The sequence below is a fragment of the Aotus nancymaae genome, unplaced genomic scaffold (assembly GCF_030222135.1).
Source record: "Aotus nancymaae isolate 86718 unplaced genomic scaffold, 86718_ANA_hifiasm-v0.15.2.pri h1tg000032l_0, whole genome shotgun sequence".
NCBI lineage: Eukaryota > Metazoa > Chordata > Mammalia > Primates > Aotidae > Aotus > Aotus nancymaae.
Genome location: NW_026988445.1, coordinates 22,477,775 through 22,498,109, shown reverse-complemented (window position 1 = coordinate 22,498,109; position 20,335 = coordinate 22,477,775). Strand labels below are relative to the sequence as shown.

At 37.2% G+C, this 20,335-nt stretch overlaps 1 protein-coding gene across 6 annotated transcripts in view; it reads right to left on the bottom strand.

Moving 5' to 3' along the window:
- The window catches only part of RYR2 (ryanodine receptor 2), a 784,705-nt gene that overhangs the window by 436,473 nt on the left and 327,897 nt on the right, over positions 1-20,335 (bottom strand). For all 6 annotated transcript variants that reach the window (XM_064383634.1, XM_064383629.1, XM_064383631.1 and 3 more), the window contains 4 exons: positions 20,227-20,305; positions 17,512-17,624; positions 8,374-8,473; positions 7,602-7,698 (listed from right to left, as the gene is read on the bottom strand). In XM_064383634.1, the coding sequence (XP_064239704.1) occupies positions 7,602-7,698; positions 8,374-8,473; positions 17,512-17,624; positions 20,227-20,305 (389 nt within the window). The remainder of the gene's footprint in view (positions 1-7,601; positions 7,699-8,373; positions 8,474-17,511; positions 17,625-20,226; positions 20,306-20,335) is intronic.

The following is a 20,335-nucleotide window of genomic DNA, read 5'->3' as shown; positions in this document are numbered from 1 at the left end:
TCAAAATCAAAGGTCAACAAAGATTTGACTGATCTTTCTCATATGGTTGAATGGTAAAATATGTTTTCTACCATTTAAGTTTTATAAAAACTATAAATGGCTTCTCCCAGATTAACATTCAATTCATCCTGAATATAGTGTTGTTGAGATCTTAAAAGGTTTGGATTTGTGTCCCCGCCCAAATCTCACACTGAATTATAATCCCCAATGTTGGAGGAGGGGTCTGATAGGAGGGGACTGGATCATAGGGGCAGATTTTCCCCTGGCTATTCTCCAGCCCTGTAAGACATGCCTCCTTCCCATTCACCTTCTGCTATGATTGTAAGTTTCCTGAGGCGTCTCCAGCCATGCTTCCTATACAGTCTTCAGAACCGTGAGCCAATTAAAACTCTTGTCTTATAAATTACCCAGTTTCAGCTATTTCTTTATAGCAGTGTGTGAATAGACTATACAGATGGTGAATTCCAGAAAGATAGGGGCTGGGCCTCAGACATGTTTTTATACCCAGCACATACCAAAAAGGTCTAGGCTATCCAAGTCCCTCAATAAATATTAAAGGAATTGAGTTGAAGTGACTGAAAAGCAGACCCAGCCTTAAAAGGTGATTTCAGAGTGAAATAAGTGTTTCAGTTGACACATTTTCATGGGAGGATTTCTGCTACTGTTACCTTTGGGAGCGTGTGGCTGAGCAGCTGAGCCAAAGGCAGGTGGTAAAGCAGCTGTCTCCAGTCTCTTCCTAGTAACAAATCAGGAAGTACTTGCCTAACCAGCATCTCAAGAAGCATTACTTGTTTATTCAGGGGCTGAGTTTGCGACAATAGCTCCATTCAAGTTGCTGCACAAGGGAAAATAGGTATGTCTTGAGATGACACCTCTTCATAAAATGTAAATGAATCAGCATGGATTTGAAACAACAATACCCTTACACTTTGAATCACTGTGGAAAGAATCCTGTAAGTAGGACGAGAGCAGAAAACAACAAAATACATGTTGTCATCTTTACTTTGCACCCATGCAGAACACAATAAAACCATAAAGGCATCTGGAAATTTAAAAAAGAAGATGCTTCTCTTTTTTTCTTCTGAAAGACATTGCTTACATCCAGATTAGGTTAATAAACCCAATGTAGACAAGTCATTTTCTTAAATTTTAATTGAGAAAATAATTGAGAGATTTCTTTTTGTATAATGCTGATTTTAATCTATTGTCTTTTTCTATTCATATACTCTACATGCATCAAATGTCTCATTTTTTTTCATTTTCACTAAGATTTGACAACTCAAATTCCTATGAATATTTTCAATCATCTGTGTTAAAAGCCCACGTTTTAAAGCAGTCATTCTAGCCAGACCATGCCTTGAGAGTGAGGCTCTAGACCAGGTCAGGCCACTAGAACATGACAAACTACAGCAGCTACTGTGCTCTCTGCAATCAGCAAGGAGTTTAAGTTTGGGGGGAAAATCAAATCTCTCCCAAGGGAGAAGAGGCAAAGAGCAGAAGGTAGCTCTCCTTTATGTACTGACTCTTCCATCAAGACTGTTTAGCGAACTCATCTTACTCTCAGTTCCAGACTGAAAAGATACATGCAGGACGTGAAGATAGAGAAAAGGAAGAAAACCCCTCATAGGATAAACTTTATCCTTGACCATTTTGGAGAACAACAGAGTAGTTTTCAAAGCTTCCTCCTAGGTGGTGACCAAAGGCATACAAATATCCTGACAAGGATATTAGTCATCCAGTTGTGTACACAGATATAAACTATGCATCTCTTTCTAAGCCAGATGGAGAGACATTTAATTCATTACATCTAATCCATCTCATGCCTTATCAATTATTTACAACTAAAGCTCATTAAATCATCATAAAATTAAAAGGGGCATGGAGGTAAAAATATTGTCATGCATACACATGGCATAGCTTTTCTCTGCTGAGTCACATTTTGGAAAGCAAATTTGGCATTTATTTCCAGATATTGTCCGAAACTATGACTTAAATGTCCTGCATTTGAAAGTAACAAGACACAGCAAGCATATGCCAAGAGTAATGCCAGATAAGGTGGAAGAAGAACAACCTTTCTCTCCTCTCCCCACCTCTCCCTCTCACCATCCCACAAAACTTACCACACCTAGGAACTCTCTCCACCCTCTTCCATGCATTATTTTTATCCTTAGCTCTTATCATCACCTAACGCATTTTTATCTGTGTATATGTGGGTCAGTTATAAATTTATAAATAAACATATTTATTGTCATATATGCCCACTAGAATGTAAACTTTTTGAGAAAATAAGCCTTGTAACTTTTTTATATACTGCTATAGCCCCAGAACCCCAAAAATAATAATCATTCTACAAATTCTTATTGAATCGCTAAAACTAGTTTCAAGACGGCAAACCTGTTTTTAACATGACGCCATTCAAACAATGTTTCCTTAATGGGTTGCCAAACTAAAGGCCCCAAATAATCTTTCCCTAATGTATCCATTTTAAACTGTATTACTGTAAAAGTATGGCAGAGTTCATTCACAGAGTGCATATCGAATCCATAATAAGTTATGTGCACATCAAGGAAATGCCATTGTTGATATTTTAGTATATTCACATAAAATTTTGGATGGCAATAATGAGATGCAATCTAGAAACAAAATCTAGAACAGAAAATACTCTCCACATAAAATCTGTCAGGCTTGAAATAAAATTTAGTAATCACATTTCAAGCCTCCAGAATGAAAGTCTATTTTTTTAAAGTTTTTATTGTTAAGTTTTGTGGGTATGCAGTGGGTATATATATTTATATTTATGGGGTACATGAGATGCCTTGATACAGGCATACTATGCATAATAATCACTTCGGGGCAAATGGGGGATTCATCACTTCAAGCATTGATCCTTTGTGTTACAAACAATTCAGTTATACTCTTAGTTATTTTTAAATGTACAATAAATTGATTGTTGGCTGTAGTTACCCTATTGTGCAAAAGTCTATTTTTAAAGCAATAATTAAAACATGATTGACAAGGGATGCTGACACATCCCTTCCCAGCTACCAGACTAGCTCCTCTTTAACTCATTCTATCTCACTAACTGAAGAGTTTAATAAGAACTAAAAAGTTATGACACTATGGTTAATACTTATGGGATCTCTCCCTTTTACCTGACAGCTCACAACCACTATAGATTGTATTTTTACTATTTTTATTTTTATTTTTTTGAGATGAGGTTTCGCTCGGTACCCAGGCTGGAGTACAATGGCGCGATCTTGGCTCACAGCAACCTCCGCCTCCCAGGTTCAAGCAATTCCCCTGCCTCAGCCTCACGAGTAGCTAGGACTACAGGCATGTGGCTAAGTTTTTGTATTTTAATAGAGACAGGGTTTCGCCATGTTAACCAGGATGGTCTCGATCTCCTGACCTCATGATCCGCTTGCCCTGGCCTCCCAGAGTGCTGGGATTATAGGCATGAGCCACCACGCCCGGCCCTCTACTAGTTATTTTAGAGCTATTTGTCTTCCTGAAAAAAAATCTCAAGTAACTTAAAACAATAGTGATGCTGTATTTCATGAACATGTCAGAATTTAATCCATAAAAGCAAAATGGGCAGGAAGCATGAGAAAAAAATATATATATAGTTTAACTCTGATAGGACTCATCTCCAATTCAGTTCTTCTTAATTGAATAGCTCTATATGCTCTTCATTCTAAGAGCTTTATTAATATTCTTCAGAAGAATGAATAGGTAACCACATACACATACATATCTAAATGTGAAAAGGAAGGTAAATATAACTCTACTGATATCCAGACTCATAAAGCCCATAATTGAGCGAGATTTTCAATAGCTACAGTTACAGTTACGTATATAAATAACTGTCAATGGAACAAAGCAGGAACAGGTGGACAACTACACGTAGAAGCACAGCATTACGACCAGACTCGTCCTAAATCACTCAGAAGTAAGCATCTCTTCTGGCCATTTCCTTCACAGTTTCCACTATGTCTTACCACAAAGTAAATTGGACTTCAGTTATTTAACTTTAACAACAGCATGCAATTAATGAGTACAGCCAGATCGCAATTACAGGAAAGAATTATAAGGTAAAAGAAAATCTTATATATTTCCCAGGAACTTCTCCAGCTTTCAAATCAGTGTCCAAAACTTACATTACTTTTACTTCTTTTTTTAATGAATGACAAAATATATTTTTAGATCATCATTATGCATTTCTGCCCCAGTACAGACTGATATCAAATAAAGAAAGGCTGCTTCCAGGCTCATCCTTTGCCTCCCCCAATTTCCTTACAATGACCTAGGGAAATAACAGAGGGAGGTTGAAATTTTTCTAAACAATGATATTAACAAGATTTAGAAATAAAAAGTGCTGTGTAACTGTGAAATTCAAGGAATTATTTTTATTATTCTATTCAAGTAATTGCTCAACCCCACTATCATCAACACAAATAGTTATTTCTTAAGCAACATCCCTGTGACTCCATACCACCTACTGCTGACTCATCTTCTCCCTTGAGTCATAATCTGGCATCCATTTTAATCTAATTTCACTCATGTAAATATGCTAGAAAAAGGGACACAAGCAAATGTGTTCTTACCACCATCACTACCTACTGAGAGTCCTGATAGGTTGGTCTGATTACATACTGAGGTTAAATTGACACTGAAATTATCAACGTGAAATCAAGGATACTATTTGGAAAGGAGGAGCAGGCTTCAACATATATGCAAAAAGAAAGTGGATCTAGAACATTATTAAAATATCTTTGAAATGTCCCCTAGATTTCTCTGCAATAATAACTAGCCATCTACAGGATCTTCTTGGATCTAGTCTAGATTTTCTTCCTACAAAGTGTATGCTCTACCATTCTGTCATCCACATGCCCAGGGTCCCTCAGACTTTTCAATCATATCTGGCTAAATGCTGCCTCTTCAGTCTGAATCACAGGGATAATAACAACAACAATAAATTTTTTGATTTCTCAATATGCATCAAGTATTTTATGTGTATTTTCCTAGTCTTTTCAATGGCCCCACAAAGGAGGAGATAATATTTAAGTTGCATTTTACAAAAAGGGAAAACCAATGTTTAAAGAAATGATGTCACCTACATGAGTCACACAACTGGTAAGTGGCAGAGCAGAGTCCAATCCCAGACCTGTCTGGTTCTAGAGTCCATTGCCTTAACCACAAAGCTCTACAGTGTCTGTCGATAGAGCTAAAAGAGCTCTAAGAACCCCTTAGTCTAAGTCTTCCATTTAACAAATCAGGGACTGAGGATCCAAAGACTCTCGCACAGTCTCTTACAAGCCCTAACTCCAAATGAATACTTCATAGCATTTAACATATTCACAGCCCAGTCCCTTGGCTTCAGTGACTAACTTCCCTGGTTCCCCACTAAACTATTGTGCTGACTCTCTTGCTGACTCTTTCTCTGTCCACATCCTAAACATCAGCACTCGGTAGGAATCCATCCTCAGCCTTCTGCCTGGTTAGGCCATGCCAGGGCTTTACAGCCTTCATAAGGTGATGCCCAAGTTGGTAAACACATCTAATCACAGCTCCTCCCTCTCTATCTGATGAACATATGATGGACTCCATTCCTTTAAATATCCCCCTTACACTTATAATTTACATCCATCTCAAGCTTTGTTAAGTTAGACTCAGAAATCCGAATTTCCTACTTGACGTCTCATAGACTTTGTACTCATTTATAACCAAAGTTTAACTCCACCTTTTATAGCAAACATGCACCATCTCCTGCAATCCTGAGCTCCGTATTCCCCAGGCAGAAACAAGATGGCGCTGGATTTGATACCTTCTCTCACAGCCTGTATCCAGTTCTTCCCTAAGCCCATAGCTTTTAGTTAAATGTCTATGATGCAAGTAAACCCCTCCATTCTGATGGCATTCTCTGGGTTAAGTTCTTAGATTTTGTCACGTGAATTTTGTTTCCCTGACTCAGATTCTCCCCACCTCTAATGTAAGTTCTCCTGGCCTAACAGAGTTATTATTTTAAAAGAGACCTAGCTATTCCATTCCAATCCCCACATCCCTTCCTAGGAACGTCAGAATAAAAGCCGGCCCACGGGAATGGCACTGAGGATCCTTCAAAGCTGACCAAACCGCTCTCTCGCCTACCTTCCACCTGTTCCTCCATTTTCCTCCTCATCGCTCTGGAATAATTGCTATTCCCAGAATATACCTCCTATCGCTCTAGTTCTTAAGTTTATGCTTCTGTTTGAAACTAAGTCCTTAATCCAAGTGTAATCCAAGTGTCTTAAAATCTCTGTTGTCTTTTATACAAACCCTATTTACATCGACATACGCCATCGACATCTTTCTAAACCAACTGAAAGCAGCATTTTTAGGTTACAGAATGTTCCCAGGGTCTGCATGTCACTCTTGACCATCATCTAGGTCTGCCTGGGAACAGAGGTTAAGGTCCAGTACCCAGGTCTCAGAGGGACTTTTCCTGAGATTATGCGGCTGGTTAAATGCCTATTAATTTTCTAAATTTTCCCTATATATTATTAAATTATAATAATAAATAATTATTAACTAAGTTACCTAAGTGTTCATGTTAATATGAGAAATGTCCACTAAAATATTTAAAGATATGTAACAACCATCATAATGCCACCTTCTCTCACTGTAATCTCTTGCTTATATACTCATCTTACTACATTCATTAATTTGTGAGAGAGAGCAGAGGCAATCAACCTATCCTAAATATGTTTATGGTTTTGTAGTATTTGTGCACTTTTCTCAGTAGATTCATACTATTTTAATCTTGCCCCAGTGTCAAATAAATTAACATGGGAGAGGTATTATATCACATTAAATATGAGAGAAAGTGATCAATTCTGTCATCTGTACCAATAAATGAGAGGTCATAGAAAAGGGTCCTAAAATTGGGCACAATTTGGGAACTCTGACTTTGAAACTAAATTTGAGATTAAACATTCTGAAAAGAAAATTAATCAGAACTAATGAGCATTTAATAAAGTTCTAAGTAGTTCTAAGCAACATGGTCACTCTTCCCACTTTATTTTGTTCTTTTTTTTGGATGGAGTTTTGCTTTTGTTACCCAGACTGGAGTGCAATTGCACGATCTCAGCTCACCACAACCTCCGCCTCTCAGATTCAAGTGATTCTCCTGCCTCAGCCTCCTGAGTAGCTGGGATTACAGGCATACACCACCACGCCCAGCTAATTTTGTATATTTAGTAGAGACGGTGTTTCTCCATGTTGGTCAGGCTGGTTTGAACTCCCAACTTCAGGTGACCCACCCACCTCAGCCTCCCAAAGTGCTGGGATTACAGGCATGAGCCACTGCACCTGGCTGTTCAGTATTTCTTAATATGTTTAATTATACAAAAATGTTCAGTTCTTCTATTGGTAGGTAATAGAAACATAACATGAGAAAAAGCTAAGGAGGCCAACGAATGGATAACTTCAGTGAACAAATGAATGTCAGTGGCCCATCTTGTATAATGCCAATGGCCTGAACAGATGGATCCCTAATTTTTTTAGAAAACATTATATCAAGGCAAAACAGTGCAAGTCTCAAGGCACTGAGCTCAGGTACCAACCTCCGCTGCTCTTCACCATGCTCTCCTGAAGGGACAGTGAGACACTCATCCATGTGTCCATGAAGCAACCTGAGGACATCACCACCAATGAGATACCCTGTAAGGATTAAAAATCATTCAGGTTTGGACTGTCAGGGTCAGATGTTGATAGCTGGACAGATCATCTAGTCTAGTGAGTCTTAAGGACCTGGCCAAGGTCACAGAGATAGACGGTGTCTGCCGCTCCCTCTGAGTCCCGGGTACCCAAATCCTACAGTTAAGGAAATTCCCACTAAAAGACATGACCTCAAACATATAAAATCCTCTGTTAAGCATACAAACATGTATAGAATCAGATGTGAACCTATATAAGTTGGAATAACCAGAACATACGCAGATATTTCCCTAGAAAACCCTGCTTCATTGTAAAGTTCATGATCCAGCTGTAAGGCATGACCCCAGAAAACAAGAAATGTTGACATTAGTCCAACTAGGCAATACCCTGAGGTCAAAAAATTGAAGAGAACGATCCATAGGAGGCTATCACAGAAGACACATACAAATAAACAGAAGCTGACAGTTGCATAAAAATAAGGGAAGATTAATCTTTACCCAAGCTTCATTTTCAAAACAGCAATTTAAACAAGATCCTCAAATGTCAGGTATCTGCATTACAGAATATTTAGACACACACAAAGAGCTCTAATTAACAATCAGCTCATTATCACAATTACAAAGATGACTGTCAACTGCGAATCAAGGACAGGCCCTCTAATTGAAGTGGAGTTTTTACCTTGGGCTGCCTCACTTCCTGAGCTGATTGGGGCCACGCTCCAGAGAGTTTGCTGGAAAGCAGCATCCACGTGTAAGCTGCCGTTGCCGTAAGACAAGTGCTGTATCAAGAGGCAAAAGGAGGCATCACTTCAGGCTCTGGTAAGCTGTAACATGTAAACGCTTCTAGCGATGCAAACTTAACATTGCTGATTTGGATATGTTCATAGAGAACATCTGTTTCAACCTGTCATCCAAGAATCAAAAAACCAGTCAGAAGAAAAGAACTTCCTCTCTGAATTTAGGAATTTTTAAACTTCATTCTAACTGTTACTGACTTAAGTCAATAATCAAACTATGCATAAATGAATATACTAAATAAATTTATTTGAAACAAGATGCTATTTTTAAGGATTATTGATGAACAAAATAGGCACTTAAAATTATACTTAGGTTTTCTACATATCACACTCTGACCGTTTTTTGATGACGAAACAAGTGAAATCTATTGGACCAATTTTAAGGAGTCTTCACTTTATGAAGTCCTTAGGCATTTTATGGGATCTTTGAGTCCTTCAGGAACTGTTATCTGCAATTTGATACAACAGTCATTAGATGGGGATATTTCCTAAAAGCTATCTAAAACCGAGATAAATTTCTTCCAAAAGTCAGATATTACCAAATTTCAGATTTTCCTTCTTAAAAATAGAAACATATTAAAATAAAATATACTTAATATCTTTTAGAGCCATAAGACAGAATTATCTAATGTTAACTAAGAAAAACAAAATTATGAGTACAGCCATATGCCTTGCTTATTTTACTAACCATTACTTGGCTGACTAGAATTTCAAACTACATGCAGCAACCACCTGTTTTTGTGGAGTCTTCTCAGTAAACATCACCGATATCCCTGCAATGTTTCTACAACACTTTGCCAATGCTGATGCCAGCCCAAGTTTTCACAAACTTCAATCAGACCAGAAATTTCCCAGTAATCTTGACATCTCAGTTGGAGGAAGATCAGTCACAGCCTGATGCAGTCACCTTCGGTGTACTCCACAGGCCTTTTAAACAACCTAAGGGTCTCTTTAACATAAAGATACTATTCTCAAGTCACCATCGAGAAAAGGTCTTTCACTTTCTTTCTTTTAAAAATAAAACAAAAGAAACTTTTGACACTGTGATAGGTACATAGTACTTGCCAGTAATTTTTCCATCCAGTAAGACTGAAAGTTTCCCAGTTGATACATAAGATTTGGCAGTAATCTGCTTAGTCCTCTCCTCAACCTCAACTAGCTGCCTGCTTTTGTACAATGTCTTCTTCACTTCAATCTGTCATTCTTATACGTAATCCCAGCTAAGATTCCTTTATTGACTCAATTTCTTCTCCAACATGTTAAAACTATTTAGTCATTTACAAAGAAATCACATCCCATCTGCTTTAACAAGAAAAATATATTTCCCTTCGAAGCAATGATCACACAATGAAATTATTGGGCTTATTTTCTTTTGCCCTTTTAGAAGCTACTTGATACAGGTTCACAGCTGTATTCCTAGCATCTGGCAATGTTATTCAATAAACATGTATGTGGAGAAGCTAACTAAAATCATAAAATCAAAGTATCATAAACTTAAAAACACGTTTTAATTTATTCCATAAATACTCCTATTTCAACGACTTAGTGTAAAAAATGTACATGCACACGCACACACACATATCTATGTGAATAATACCGATTTTAATCACCCTCTGAAAACAATTCAAAATACCCGTGCTTATATTTTGTGACCAAGTAAAAGCTCATGTAATATTATGATAAATAGATTACCATCATTTGTTAATTCATCATGGGTTCATGGAATGTACTATGTATATTAATAGTACACATTCTCCACCCCAAGGGTGCTTGTAATCTCATAGAGAGTAAAATACACACACGAAATGCTGTACCTCAGTATATAAAAAGTGTTGTGTGCAATGTTTGAGGTGATAGATATCCCAATTACCCTGATTTGATCACTGCACACTGTATGCATATATCAAAATATCACATGTAGCCCATAAATATGTATATATGTATATGTGTGGGCTACATGTGATATTTTGTACCAACTTATATACCAATTAAATTAAAAATAAATAAATAAAAGGATATGGAATGTGGGAAAAAGCCTTAAAAAATGTTGTGTGTCAATCCACGCATGGTGGCCCACGCCTGTAATTCCAGTACTTTGGGAGGTAGAGGTGGGCAGATCACCTGAGGTCAGGAGTTCCAGACCAGCCTAGTGAACATGGTAAAACCCCATTTCTACTAAAAGTACAAAAAATTAGCTGGGTATGGTGGCACACACCTGTAATCCCAGCTCCTCGGGAGTCTGAGGCAAGAGAATCACTTGAACCCGGGAGTTGGAGGTTGCAGTGAGCCAAGATTGCGCCACTGCACTCCAGCTTGGGCAACAAGAGTGAAATTCAAACAAACAACAAAAAATGTGTGAATCGTAATCAAAGTGCTACAGGAATTGTAAGAAGAGAACACTCTAAGACAACAAAATGAGAGCAGAGTTTCTCATGGGTTGGGGGCCTGAGGGAGCCAGTGGGATCACTTGGCCTGAGTCTCGCATTTGTATATTTGGAGATGCTGTCTCCAAACAAGTGTATACATACATTGGATTTGAGTACGTGCATTAATGTTAATGTGCTATGTGCAAACATTTAAAACATACCAAAAATTTTTGTTAAGCAATTTGGGGATTTTTATTTTTAATATACCAGAAAGCTTGCTATCAGGAGTGGGCTGGACCCCTGACCCTCTAAGAAGTTCTGAGAAGGGAAATGTGTGATAAGGGGAATGTGTTGAAGACAAGAATGTTAGCACAAGGGTGGAGATACAGGGACATACATTACAGCCCAGAGCTTCACACATGCTAAGAGGCGGAATGAGCGATAGGTCACCAGACAAAGGCTGGCGCCAGACCAAGGACCTTGTATTTAAGGCAATAAGGAGTTTACAGCAGGGTAGGGAAGTGGAAAAAGCAATTTCCAAATCATATCTCTGCCTAAAGATAAATAACAAATATGAGAGAATCAAACATATGAAACTTTCAGTCTGTGGGAAAAGGTCCTGAATATGTCCTTACGATCACATTACAGGAATATAAAGTTCTCTAAATAAAGTCTACTCTTCTAAAGAAAATATTCTACTTTGAATGCTTCAAATTTTGCTGCTTAAACAGCAAAGGGAAGTCTGGGTAAAAACAACATCACATCAGGCTTGTGGTATGCAATATTCAGAAACAACAGTTTCAATGACTGAAACTAAGATGAGCTATCCTTTAAGCAAAAACAGACATTGGCAGAGGATGAAAGCCAAGTTGGCCTTAGGCTGAAATATATAACCACTGTATAATTTACCCAATAATATGATAGCATCAATCTACCAACAGCAGTACGGAGGCTTTGGGCACCAGTCTCTGGGCACCCTGGTCTCACTTTGATCCTAGGATTCGTGATTTTCAAGCTCTAATATACACATGAACCTTCAGAGGATATTGTATTTACATATGTAGATTGGGGCCGGGCGCAGTGGCTCACGCCTGTAATCCCAGCACTCAGGGAGGCCAAGGTGGGAGGATCATGAGGTCAGGAGTTTGAGACCAGCCTGGCTAACACAGTGAAACCCCATCTCTACTAAAAGTACCAAAAAAAGAAATATTAGCCAGGTGTGGTGGTGGGCACCTGTAATCCCAGCTACTCCGGAGGCTGAGGCAGGAGAATCACTTGAGCCCAGGAGGTGGAGGTCGCAGTGAGCCAAAATCGCACCATTGCACTCCAGCCTGGGCAACAGTGCAAGACTCCGTCCCAAAAAAAAATAAAAATAAAAATAAAATAAAAGGAGATTGGAGTGCAGAGTAGACGGAAGGTTTATCAATCAAGACTGCTGATCCAAGAGTAACAAGACAGTATATCACAGAAGTACAACATCTCAAAAATGGAAGAGACACAATAATGTGTCTCCCAGTAGTTCTTAAGCTGGAGTGCACAGTCTATATTTCGATACCTTTAGTTTCCTTTGTGATCGTACGTACTTATTTTAAGTGTTTTACCATTTTTATGATGAAGTCAATAAGCATTATCAGTCTGCAATGGAAATCCATGGTACAAAAACTTCGTACCAAGAATCTCTGAATTGAACGTTTATTTGATGCACTTATTCACTCATCTGTTCATCTCTTATTAAACTTTCAGGTACGTGGGCCCTGGTGATGCAATATTCTGAAGAAATTGTCATTTAGGGACAGGAAGCACAAGTAAACAAGTCACATTACTCCTCAGGCATCAGTTTTTTCTTCTGAAAAAAAAAATGAGAGGCAGAGAAATAGATGCTATTTCCACATGTAATATTTTATGATTCCATTACCTGAGCCACAGAGGAAAGAAAGGCTCAAGGCAAATTAATCAGAAATGAATTGGTTCATGTAATAAATCATTTGAAATATTTATGATCACTCTTTTATCATTTTCACGCAACTTGAGGCGATTCAGCAATTATGCAACTCATAATTATCTACATTTTTTATTAAAAATTTAGAGGTAGGTAAGAAAGAAGTAAATTTTTTGAACCCTAGAATAGCTTTCTCTTAAGCATTTTTCATCACCATTTAGATGAAGCATTCTGCTTTTCCTAATATATTTTAATCAGTTGATTTCCAGTGTTTTCACAGATCAGAAAAACTTGACCTGTTTCATTAAGTAACCCAATCAGAAGAAAAACAGTTGGAAATCTACATTTCCAATGCAAACGATCCAATCCACAAATGGAAAACATTTGTGTATACTGGAGTGATTTTTGCATCTAACACAGAAAAAATTGTTTTTTAAGCTTTATGTTGCTTAGTTTCAAATAAATTTAGTCAGTAATATCTACTTGGCCATGTTTTCTCTATTTTAAATTGTCTATTTCTCTTAAGGTGCTTTGCTAAAGCCTTCTTTAAAAGAAAAGACAATTTTTAATATGGGCAAAAAAATTCTTTCCTTGTGGATATTTTTGAAAAGAAGATTAACATATCCTTTTACATTAGAATATATAACGGCAAAAATGAGAAAAGAAATTATCTGGGTAAGGTGTTTACAACCATTTTTAGAGGTTAAGTTTCTTTATACCTCAGAAATTGTGCCTCAATGTTCAATATACAAAGTAGACAGCAGAGGAGCAATCCCAGGTGCTGACCACAGCCTCCCCTTCTGTCCAGAAGGCAGCTTCTCAGAGGACAGGGTGAAAACCAGCCCTCTAAACCAGTCTTCACCAGTTTAGCATTGTAATGGTTGTAAGCTTTATTAGTGTACCCCAAACACTATGAGTTTAATCTTACTTTAACCATCACTGTTAGTGGAAAAAAAATAGCTCATCGGTCAATAGACATCGATGACTAAGGAGCTGTAAAATCAATGACTGGAAATGTTTATCTTTAGAAGTTAGTTTTAACTAATTTGTTATCACACACATTTTTAAACTTACTTATTTTTGACATCAACATCTCAGAATATGAACCTTGCTTTCACATGATAGATCTTTATTTAATATCACCTATAATGTTTCCTTCACTCTTTCTTTCCCAACTATCTCTTATTCTGGCTAAATATCTGCCGTTTCTTTAACCATTCTTTTTTTTGGGAGGGGAGGGGAGTGGAGACAGTCTCATTCTGTCGCCTAGGCTGGAGTGCAATAGCATGATCTTGGCTCATTGCAACCTCTGCCTCCCCAGTTCAAATGATTCTTCTCCTGCCTCAGCTTCCTGAGTAGATGGGATTACAGGTGTAAAATAAAATTAGATGTCCAGCTAATTTTTGCATTTTTCAATAGATACAGGGTTTCACTATTTTGGCTAGGCTAATCTTGAACTCCTGGCCTAAAGTGATCTGCCCGCCTTGGCCTCCCAAAGTTCTGGGATTACAGGCGTGAGCTACTGTGCCCGGCCTCTTTAACCATTCTTAACGGCACAAATCTCTCAGGTAAATAGTGACAGTAACTTACTAAGCAATTTTTATGTGCCATTCACAGAATTACGAGCCTTGTTGGATTCCAGCATTTAATCCTCATCACGCCCAATGAGTTAAGTTCTTTATTATCCTCCAGACTCCAGATGAAGAAACTAAGGGTTTCGAAAGGTTACATGACTGACCCAGGTTAATACTCACCAGGCTTCATACTAATAAACAAATACATATACAGCCTGTCTTTAGTTATTCTATAGACTATTCCAAATCCCTCTGTCTATCCAAAAGTCCTTTTATGAACTCACTTCTTGATCTTTCAGTTTCTCTAGATCCTTTTCACTGAGTCCTCCATATAAGTCTTTGAATCCACAGCATAGCACTTCATGTACTTGCTGCTAATCCACCACAGTGGGAATGTAAGATAATAATTCACCATCTCTACACCCATAGGAAGATCCTTCAGCATCTCGAACCTATACTGTAACATGTACTTACTGTCTTACAGTGTCCTCGTACAGCTTCATGTGTGTTTGATTTGTTTTCTCCACTAATTCTTTGAGAATAGAAAGCATGAATAATGTGTCCCTGGCCTTTCCTGTTGTTTCTGCTATATGCTAGGTCCACCGAGATGAACAATAAAAGCAACGACTTCATTATCAGATGGAAGCAAAATGTTAACAACCTGGCTGACTGCTCTCTTGTAGCTCCATACAAAAGATTACCAGGAAAGAGAACATAAATAATTGGGTATGCGGCATAGGCTGGGCAAGGTGTGGTTCCTGCCTATAGTCCCTGCCACTTGGAAGGCTGACTGGGGAGGTAGGAGGTTGAGGCTGCAGTGAGCCATGATCGCCACTGGACTCCAGCCTGGGCCACAGGGCAAGACTCTGTCTCAAAAAATACAGAAAGTAAAATAAAATGTAGCTTGGAAATTATTTGTAAATTTGAATTAATTATGAGGTTATTTCCTTCCATAGCAGGTAAACCTCATGCACCATCATTATTATTACTTTCGTTTGTATAGTGCTTTTTAATTCTGCCCATATTTAAATCCATCATCTCACTGCCTCCTCACAATAACCTTCACACTATGTATTGTTATTAGTGTCGATCGCATTTTACAAACGAGAAAGCCAGAATTCACACAATGAGACAGCTTTCTCGGAAGGTAGTTGTAGAATAGATGTGCTAAGTCCTGGCCCTGTGAGGTCTGAATTTTCAATTTTTCAGCGCATAATGACGTTATTCTGTCAAACGAATTCTGATGCAAGCAGAAGCACACAGTGTACAACAACAACAAAATTCACAGTTATGTCAAAATCAAGAAAAACTATGTGTCTAATTTACATATTGAAAAGTGTACATGAATTATTTCTGCTATTGGTTTCCAGGTACCACTACAATTCAAACTGCACATCTGATCAAAATACATCACCTTAACATAGCTAGCACATGCATATAGGAAGGGCTTAATAAATGGCGATTTTACAGTCTGCACACCTGTATTGTCCTAGAAATTCTCATGGTGACTATTTCTACCTACATTGGTTAAGGGATAAAAGTAGAGAAACGCTCCGGGCCTCCCTATAGCTATGCAACATCAGACGCTCTATTTAATAGTTTCTGTCAGTTACACGAGGCACTGTTATACCATTTCCTAGTCTTCATCACTACCTCTTCTGTAAGGCAGGTAAAACGAAACAAAACCAATCTTCCTAGAAGTGTTTCACATCTGGAATTAAATGTATTGGTAAACCAAAACTGACAATACAACACCCCCAAACTGACCCTATTTCATGTTCATAGAACAAAGGGGTACCGACTACTTACTTAATCCTAAACCAGTAACACATGAACTACATTCTGATTTATAGTAGTGGTAAAACACTTTCTATAACCCAGTATCTACTAAATTGCCACATGCTCTATTTCAGATTTTTGTTTCAATCATCATACACTGTGATGCCTGGAATTTTTCATGTGAATATTCATATGTGAATATTTTCATATGAATACTCACATAAAATTTCATGTGACTGAATAGATATAAAATGCCTCATTTTATATCTAGTCATTTCTGTATATAAAATGAGGCATTTTATATCTATTTAGTCACTTTTCAACCTCAAAACAAAACGAATATTTTGCCCTGGCATCCTTCACATCTTCAACTTACTATAAACTTCTGTATAGGACTATTCTCTGGCAAAACTACAACTTACTTAATAAGTTAAATACATATTGACCTCACCACAAAAGTTCAAAATGCATTTGATATGTTTTGGCTGTGTCCCCACCCAAATCTCATCTTGAATTCCCACATGTTGGGGAGGGACCTGGTGGAAGGTAACTGAATCACGGGGGCAAGTCTTTCCCGTGTTGTTCTCATGATAGTGAATAAGTCTCATGAGATCTGATGGTTTTCAAAAGAGGAGTTCCCTTACACAAGCTCTCATCTCTTGTCTGCTGCCATGTGAGACACGTCTTTCACCTTCCGCCATGATTGGGAGGCCTCCCCACCCACATGAAACTGTAAGTCCAATAAACCTCTATCTTCTGTAAATGCCCAGTCTCAGATATGTTTTTATCATCAGCATGAAAATGGACTAATACAGCATTTAATGATTAAACACAAACTTCCTTCTTCATTCTCCCATTTCCAGTCCCTACTCTTTGAAACAATGCAATGTCAATGATAGACTTCAAACTGTTCCTAATTTTGTCTATTTCTCCTTTCTTAACATGGCAAGTGTTTCTCACATAATAATTTGCTTTCATAAATATCAAAATAAGTAATCACAACCTCAATAATATAGCCTTTGCATCAGGCAGAAAATAAAGACCATGGAATTTTAAATTCCTGATTAGACTGCATTTACATTCTATTAATAAAGTAATTTAATAAAAGGTGCAATCAATATCCTGAACATGCATCTCAAGGTCATGAGGGAAGCCTGCCTAAACAAACCTGATAAGCTATATTTCCACTCACATCACATTATTCTTCTATTTAGGAAGTTACTTATAATTAATCTAATAGAGATAGAGGAGTGTTTATAAGCAATTTTCATGACAATTTACAATACAAACCTTAAAGAGATCATTTTATTGACTTGTCATTTAGTATATCACCAGATAAATGATCCTACTTTCCACACTTACCAAGTACCTTTCAGAGGACACGCTAACTAAGATGAGGTCATCTCCAACTCTTACTTTTTCTCCTTCTGATCGCTGCTTAGAGGCAGGGTGTATGGTCCACCAACAAGCCTCACCTGCAGAGATATGGATATGTGAAACACAAAAAAGTTCCTCTTAATTAAAATCTACTTTCTTTGCCAATGATTCCCAAAACACAACTTTCAGAAATCTGGAATTAATGCACATTAATCTCTTACTCCATGAAAAGATAAAGAATTAAGACTTAGCTTAGGAAAAGATGCTAATCTTCTTCTCACAGGAACTGGGTGTGATACTTGGGGAAGATTGATGTCTTTTTCTCCCACTATGTATTGCTTTACAAGGATATTTAATTATACTCACGTAAGACTAAATTCTCTACTCACACCGAACTGATTTCATTCTTATACAATCACATGTCATTATACTGTTCAACTGATTTCTATAAAATCATCTTTTGTTTTCATAAGCACTTGGGGTTTTGTGATGTGATAAATTTTCATAAGGACTCTGGGTTTTGTGATGTGATAAATTTTCATAAGGACTCTGGGTTTTGTGATGTGACAATTGTGTTATAACAACTTTTTGAAAAATTTCTTGATAGTGTTTTGGGATACTGACTCAAAAAAGGATGCAAAGTATTGTCATCTAAAGATTGTACTATTCTGTCCCCTTTTTACTTTTTTGTTATTTTAAAATGTGGTGTTTACTCTTCTTCTAAAGGTAACATATAAGAGAATCCTTCTGTAGAAGAATGAATTATAAAAGATCTTGGTTTACATCAACCAATTTCTTCTAGGACAAGTCAAGCATATGCCTCATGAGACACATGTCTCTCCTTCACTCTTCATTCCCAATACCTAACATATAAGCTTCAGCACACCATTATCCATTCTGTTCATAATACCTTTTAAGACCTAAATGCAACTTCTATCCCAGAATGAGAGTAGTGTTTTCATGACATCTGTCATCATTTATCATTCTTTCCCTTCACTCAACTTTGTGGTTTTTCCATAACTCTTTTTTCTTGACTAATTCCTCAATGCCAGAATGCAAATTCCTAACAGTGGGGCTTGGTATGTTTTGTTTACTGAGGTTTCTCCAGCTCCTACTAGCATATTATAAGCACTCAATACAAATTCATTTTGCATGCATGAATAAATGAATTACCAAATAATATTTTGTAAGTATTCCTACAGTCAAGGTGTAATCTGTGCTTTTCTTACACAAATCATAGCCTAACTTGCTTTTCTTATACAAACCATAATCTAACCTGAATGTCACCTGGCAGAATTCTTTATCTTCATTCATCCAGTTCACATTTTTACAGTTGCAGGTAGTTTTTCATTCATTCACTAAAACATTTATAGTGTACTCACTATTGACTAATCATTGCTTTAGTAGCTGGGATAGATCCATAAACAAGGAAGAAAAAACTATCTGCCTTGCAAGTTTAATTCTGATGAAGGTAGGCAGACAACAAATAATAAATACAATAAATAACTGAGAAATTCAAAAGACATAGAGAACTATGGGAAAAAATAGAGTAGCATAAGAGAATCAGGACATAGGGAGAAACATTGACTTGTTTTGACTATTACACAACTTCTCAATGGATGAAAACAAGTTCTAGGTTGTGTCTGTCTTTTACTTCTTTTGAAGACAGAACTGCCAGCTTTCTCATTTAACTGTGTGCTGAAATACCTTAATTAAAATAAGAAAACTATAAAACTAGCAACAATGCAGAGGAATGACAGAGTCTATTTAGAACAAAAACAGAATAATATATTTATTTATCTTTCTGGTGCCTAGGGTTCTTGGAATTCCTTCTACAAGATGATGTGCTGGTCTGTTAAAAAGTTTATCAGGCTGGCAAACATAGCTTTATTTTTACCTTTTTGTTGTTTGTAAAAAAAAATTAGTGAATATGGGAAAATATTGTAAACAGTGGGAGTGGAATAATCTTGATCTCACGCTTGAAAGGAACAACTTAATAAAAGTTGAACTATTTCCTTCCATTCTTTATTCTACTTCGTCTTTATTTTTAATTCCAAAGTGATGCATGCTCATTGTAAAAGACAAAACAGTCCAATTTTATAGGGGTATGTAAAGTAAATGCAAAGTCCACAGAGTATTGAGAAGAACATAAAGTCTGTGTTCTCCTATTTTGATTCCCCCCAAAAATAAATGTGTTAATATAGAAATTTTTGTTTCACAAATCTGAAAATGCATGTCTGTTTGGATAGACACCTAGAAGAATGCCCTATGGGCAGAGAAAAATGAAGGAGACTTTAATTTTTGGCCTTTGTATTTGAATTTCAGAATCAAGTATGTTACATTTTCAGACTTAAAAGCATTTTTAATATGAGAGAGACATGTAGAATTACTTCATAAACGAATTAGTGCACATTAATATGGTTAACACCTCGTAAATCATGCAGTAAGTACTAGTTTTCTATCCAAACCTACAAGAAGAATGTGGTTTGAAGCCTAGTTTGAACATCCAACTCATGATGTGGAAATACCCAAGAGAAATGTTATACACTTCCTTCTTCCAGGATAAATTTCCATTAGAAATTTTTTCTGACTCCGTCCAAAAGAACATTCATCCCGTGTATCATATTTCCTGGCTTCTTCTAATACAATCCCTGCAAGGCTCTCTCTGAACAAGGCTTCATCTCAGAACAAGGTGCTTACCTGTGGTGTCTTCCTGCAAGCCAACATCAAAAGCCAGCTTATCAGTTGAAGACCGGGAAGTGGACAGGCAGCACAGATACTAAAAAATACAAAATCAGTAGTTGTAAGT